General features: G+C 35.1%; 1 protein-coding gene across 8 annotated transcripts in view; it reads right to left on the reverse strand.

Annotated features, from left to right (window-relative positions):
* The window catches only part of LOC118275281 (probable Rho GTPase-activating protein CG5521), a 36,267-nt gene extending 30,475 nt beyond the window's left edge, over window positions 1–5,792 (reverse strand). For 7 of the 8 annotated variants that reach the window (XR_004783561.2, XR_007705576.1, XM_035593189.2 and 4 more), the window contains exons 1-7: window positions 5,550–5,792; window positions 4,261–4,371; window positions 4,007–4,024; window positions 3,068–3,239; window positions 2,188–2,759; window positions 1,812–2,105; window positions 1,314–1,495 (exon numbers count right to left, since the gene is read on the reverse strand). Coding sequence is in view for 6 of the 8 variants with exons in the window: in XM_035593189.2 (XP_035449082.2) it covers window positions 1,314–1,495; window positions 1,812–2,105; window positions 2,188–2,759; window positions 3,068–3,239; window positions 4,007–4,024; window positions 4,261–4,371; window positions 5,550–5,655 (1,455 nt within the window). In the remaining 2 variants the exon portion in view is untranslated. The remainder of the gene's footprint in view (window positions 1–1,313; window positions 1,496–1,811; window positions 2,106–2,187; window positions 2,760–3,067; window positions 3,240–4,006; window positions 4,025–4,260; window positions 4,372–5,549) is intronic. The other variant, XM_035593188.2, reaches the window with a different exon arrangement.
* Between the last annotated feature and the right edge of the window lie 208 nt (window positions 5,793–6,000).

The following is a 6,000-nucleotide window of genomic DNA, read 5'->3' on the forward strand; positions in this document are numbered from 1 at the left end:
ACCCGCCTTGCTTGGTTGCTATTGGCCTTCCTCGATAAATGCACTATCCAACACAAAAATAATTATTCAAATCGGACCCGTAGTTCCGGAGATTAGCGCGTTCAAACAAACAAACAAACAAACTCTTCAGCTTTATAATATTAGTATAGTATAGTATAGATAACAAAGGTAAGCAAAGTGAATAATTAAGGTAAAACTTCAGTCATAAAGAACACTGAGATTTTTTAAATCGAAAACTTGAAATATTTTGTCAGTGGTGAAAATTGAACTTGACATCACTGCGCTTGCTATCATAACATAAAAGTAATATACGGTCTGTGAAATGTGTATGTGATATGTGTAATTGTATTGCAGGAGAAAACCCTAGTGTGATGGGGCCAAGTTAAAATGAACTTTATTAGTAGGTAATAGATATCTTTTATCATTAAATTACTGAGCTTATGACATTTTGATGGTCTGTTTGCATTGCTCATTCTTGCGGTACAGCGTAGTACCAGCTATGTATACTTAATAACTGGGTATATGGTTTGTGCGAGCTGTTGACGATTCGCTTTGCGAGCAATCAGTGCAAAGTCAACCGACCGTGCTATAGTGATGATACGCCATCAGAACACTGCTCGAATGTACCTTATCTACTTGATTTACAGTTTTAATAACATTTTAGTATTATATCATAGCTCATATATTCGATTAATTGTGATTTACAGGCCTACTCGTGTTAAAGTAAGGACAAGTTTAAAGTTACACTAGGGGCTAGAGATTTAAGACTGAAGAACCAACCAATCAGAACGCCGAACGCGGTCTCGTTTCGATCTCGTTAAACATAAAACGTACTCGTACTAAGCCCTCAGCATTGAGTGATTAACGACACGTTGAGCGTCACGCAGATATATAAACTTTGCATTTGTAGATCTTGGTATTGTAATTATGTTAGTTTCGTATTATTTTGTTATTATGAGTAAATTCATTAATAAGTGTGGAAGAAAGAGCCATGCTTCGGCACGAATGGGCCGGCTCGGTATTACAGAAAACCGACGTGAAACAACGCTTGCGTTGTATATCGTTGCGTGAGTGAGTTACTGGAGGCCCAATTACTCCAATCTTCCCAATCCCCGATACCCCAAAAACCCTTAAATTCTTAACCCCAAAACCCCGGTAACGGACTTGTAAAGCTCCTGGTGTTTCGGGTGTGTGAGCGGCGGCGATTGCTTACCAATAGGTGATCCGTCGGCTCGTTTACCGGCTTATACCATAAACCAATCTTTTGATCATTAAACTACAAGATTATATTAAAGGTATATGTAAGTACTTACGTTCATCTGTATCCAATCCTTATACAAAGCGATGACGCGTCTAACAGCGGCGGCGTGCGAGAAAGGCAGTAGGAAGGCTTGTCTCAACACTTCGATAGTGAAGTCAACATGCTCCCGCGACGAACAACACAGCACGTCACGCACTACTAGCTCCGAACTTAGCTCTTCAAATACACCAGAACCTGAGAAGATATGTTTATTATTCTAATTTGAACTTTATTTAAATAAGTTGAAGATAGAGTTTTGATTAGTGACAGAAGGCTGATTGTCAAGGGTTGATTACTATGATGACAATGAAGGGTTCTTAATAGTGACAACTAGCTTGTCCCCAGTAACGTCGCTCGGAGTAAAAAAAAAAAAAAATTCGTTCGGCGGTTGTTGATTGTGAATACACGGTATTTTATTATGTACGTTTTTAAAGATGTATTACAGTTTAGGATCAATAGCACCTATAAATGAATGAATAGCAATAATCAGTATAGTAAAAGATCAACAAACCTGACTCCAAGCTAGGATGCGGAGTATTGGACGCGGAATCATGAGACGATGCTCTGCTGGAATCCGAGGGATGTCCAACAGTGAAAGAGGTTTCTTCCTCATGGTGTAGCGAAGTTGCAGGTGTAGGAGTATTCGAGTGGGGCATGTGAGACCCGGTGCTGGTCATGGAAGAAGGCTGACCACCGTCACTGCCTTGCTTCTTCATGAAATGCGCGTAACTTGCTACCCATTTGATTAACGTTACTCTGCATAGCACGTAGTCGTCTTCTAGTATGTTGTGTTGGACTGGCAGTTCTGTTAAATAGAAAACTAGTGTTAGTGATTTGGCGTTTTATTCAGGCTTTGCATAGTGCTTGGCTCAAGTAAAAATACATACCTAAATTAGGTTTATACAACGAATTTTTGACATTAAACTGTGGACAGATAACAGGCAAATAATAAATCTTAAATTTCTCCAACAGAAATGCGAAACATCTCATTGCCTTCGTGTGACATCTGTCCCTCCACTGGATCTTCGTGACGGACGTGGCCATTCCATCGAGGAGTATATCGAAGAAATATTTTGTTTCATTGTCAACAGCCTTTTCATTGGCACTTGGTGGCAGGAGCGGTTGGATCTCTACACTTTGGACTGGGTTTAGAGCGTTGGTGTCGTGGAATATTGAAGCTGATACATTGGCTATCTTCCCCATAATTCCTGTAGGAGTTTGTTCAACCACGACCTTTTTAGCATTGTCTGCTGCGGAGTTGAAGTTGGGATGGTGCATTATATCCTCTATACTGAAGTCCCCGGAGCCATGGGTCTCGTTTGCCGTAATATTTGGTTTCAGAGGAGATCCGATTGGCATTAGGGTGGGTTCAGGCATGCCGGGCACGAGAGTGGCGAACATTTTATGTACTTCATTCGGAGCATTGTCACCAAGCGCCTGATACCACAGCAGGAAGTATCTACAACGAACAACGGATTATCGTTTATCATTTAGCCATAATCACACAATACGCTTTTAATTCTTTGAAATGGATGATGTATGTTTTTATTGTAGGTATAGAATTTCTTAGCCAATATTGTGTTGAAATGTAATAATTTGCGAGTCTATTACCTAGTAAATACAAACTTTACTTTCAGGAAATATTACTAAAAACTTCGGAGTTTTTAATAATATATCCTAATGTCTGCCCCTGGACTCGCCCTCTAAAGTCATGTTTGCAACAAACTGTAATTCATTTTGATTAACAGATTTTACTTTTAGTTATACCTTATAGCCTCTGCTCTCAGTTTCTGCGAGTTCCCGCTATGGAGGAGTTTCGAAAATATTCTCGTCAATGAGTGTAACTGCCATCTTTTCCCGATCAGCTCCGGCAGAAGGCATAGTACTTTGTCTAGAAGGGACAATGCCCCTTCTAGCTCCTCTCTGCCTGCCTTATGTACTAGAACATACAAAAAATTACTTAATTTCTACGCAATTGAGACAAGTTACCATGAGTGTTATATGAAACTGAAAACAATGTTGTTTTAATATGGTCATTAAAGAGCTATTACATTCGTATTGTCCAACCCATTAGCAAGTGATTAGGTATGACTCAGCTGAGTTATATAGATTACGAGTTATCCTTGTGTCAATATGGTTGGAATTTGTTAACACCTATCTATTTGTGGCTTTAAAATTTATCCTCTATTTGAAATAATATTATATGGAAAATAAAAGGGGTAATATAAAAGGAAATAAGCCTTGTTATATATTTTTTTGCCAGGAAATTTGAAGTAACTATAAAAAAAGAGATATATAAAACTGTAGGCTGTATATGGATAAAATTATCTCAAATAGAGTATGTCTGAGGTTATACTAGTTCTAATCAATCACTTCATGACATTACATGCTTATCATCCCAGGTATGATGAGTTATCCAGTGTTTATGATAAGTAAATGGATAAAGTAATGAGATAAGATTGCGAGCTGAGAGATCAATGTGAAGTACAAAGTCAATGTTCACTCAAAATATGGTTAAATTCAAAATGCTTCGGTTAAATATTGTTCAAAGTAATTTTACAAGGAAAAACAAATATATTTGTTTTATATTGGAGTTATAGTATTTAATATACCTTTAAACAATATTTAATTAATTGAAAACTGGATATAAATGTATATTCATGGTACATGAGTGACTGTCTGATGATCAAAACACCCAAAACTCACCGAGATGAAATGGAAGTTCTGTACCGCAAAAACAGAAAAATTATAAGTAAATATGTGTGTCAATTGGATTAATGTAAACAAATTATAAATAGCAATAGATATATTTATCAAACATTTTCACATATACACAAGCAGGACATTTACATACATTCATACTTCTTCGTAAACATTAAAGTTAGATTTTTTTTATAAAATATGGGAATTATTTACAACAGCAATGTGTTTTTTTTTAATTTAGTGTATGTAATAGTTACCTCGTTGTCGTAAATTATTTTCAGCCTGGATGAAGTTGTCATATAGTATGAAGTATACATGACTGAAGTTGCCTTCAAAATAATTTTTTGCTTCATCTGTGTCAAAATGTTCTATAACAAAAAAAATCAATTATATAGTAGAATGATAACACAAACACACACAACGTCACGCCTTTTATCTCCGAAGGGGTAGGCAGAGATGCACATTAAGGTAAATAAGGTCGCTTTATAATGTTGTATAGTAATGAATTGATAAATGTATAGCAAGTTTAACTGTGTGGAACTGCTGACATTATAGATGTAAAATGTCTTAGAGTAGGCATAAGATAATATTTAAAAAGAAAATAAATTCCTATAAGGTTTATTAAAAGCTCATGAGGGTCTAGGCTTCGGCCCTAGTGCACCTAGCTCCATTCTTAAAACTGGCAGTAAAATATTTTATAATTTTGATGTAAAAAAAATATATTTCAACAGCCCAATCTCATGAATCACTGTAACTCTTGTGTTATATCATAAACATATTCATATTCATACGGGATTCTAGACATTTTAGTGTGACTATGTTTTTACTCCTAGATTTTTTTATAATCAAATATGCTATAGGCATTTTGCATTCATTGCTAACTAGGTAACTAAGTAATTTATTATAACTATAGAGTAAAATTTTACAGGTAAAAAGTAGGGTCAACGTCTGATCACTGGACATGAGCCCCATTGTTAAATAATCTGTCCATCTCTTGACTTAACCATTATAAGCAAACACTATGCAAAGTTCAATGACTTTCAACTTTACAACAAATTTGGGAAATGATAAAAAAGTATACATAAATAAATCTCTTTTGAATACAAAAATAATCAATTTATTTCTACAGCAATATAGCAGCTTTCTCCAACATAATTAATATTCTTTTTCATTTATGATGGTCCTAATATTTAAATCCACAATACAAGAAAGACATTAACCTAGAAATGTGAAATGATCTCATGTACAGAATATTGTACACATCAACAGTACTTTAAACAATAGAAAATGTCATACAATTGAGTCTGAGCTAAGCAATTAATTTAATACAAATGTCAATAAATACGAGTGAAACTCTAAATACTACTTCCTCGATACAATAAACAGTTGTAAGTTGAGGCGCATCAACTACAGTTATTCGCGACTAATTAGCATGTTCGGAATGTGATCGCTGTCGAACCTAATAAAACCCCACAAATCATCTCTAATTCATCCCTAAAACCTGCTTTTTACGTTAAGAACTACAATAAAACAAATACATTCTCACCTAAAACGATTTTTAAGTGTTTTAATCGGGTTGCTGAATCCTTTTTCGAGTCTTGTATTTTAACCGTTGATTTCTTAACATCCTGGTGAGATTTCTTGGTAAACATTTCGGATGTGATATTATAGCGTCATTACGTAGATTCTTTTCATCCTTAGAATAAAAAATACAGTAATTTCACATTGTTTTCTTTAAGTTTTCACTCCCATTTTGACATTTCACTTACATAAAAATCTCGGTTGACGTAAACACTAAACGTGTGTTCGTTTCACGTTAGAACAGAAAAGTACCGTTGTTTCTGTGATATCTTTTATTTTTTGAGAGATATGTAAAAAATATTAAATGTTATTCTGACACGCTAAAATATAGGAATGTGTACATTTATTTTATAATATGTTTATAATACTGCTGCATTCTTTTGTATGCGTGTGTGATCTGGATGAATTATAGAGGC

The sequence above is a fragment of the Spodoptera frugiperda genome, chromosome 8 (assembly GCF_023101765.2).
Source record: "Spodoptera frugiperda isolate SF20-4 chromosome 8, AGI-APGP_CSIRO_Sfru_2.0, whole genome shotgun sequence".
Classification (NCBI taxonomy): domain Eukaryota; kingdom Metazoa; phylum Arthropoda; class Insecta; order Lepidoptera; family Noctuidae; genus Spodoptera; species Spodoptera frugiperda.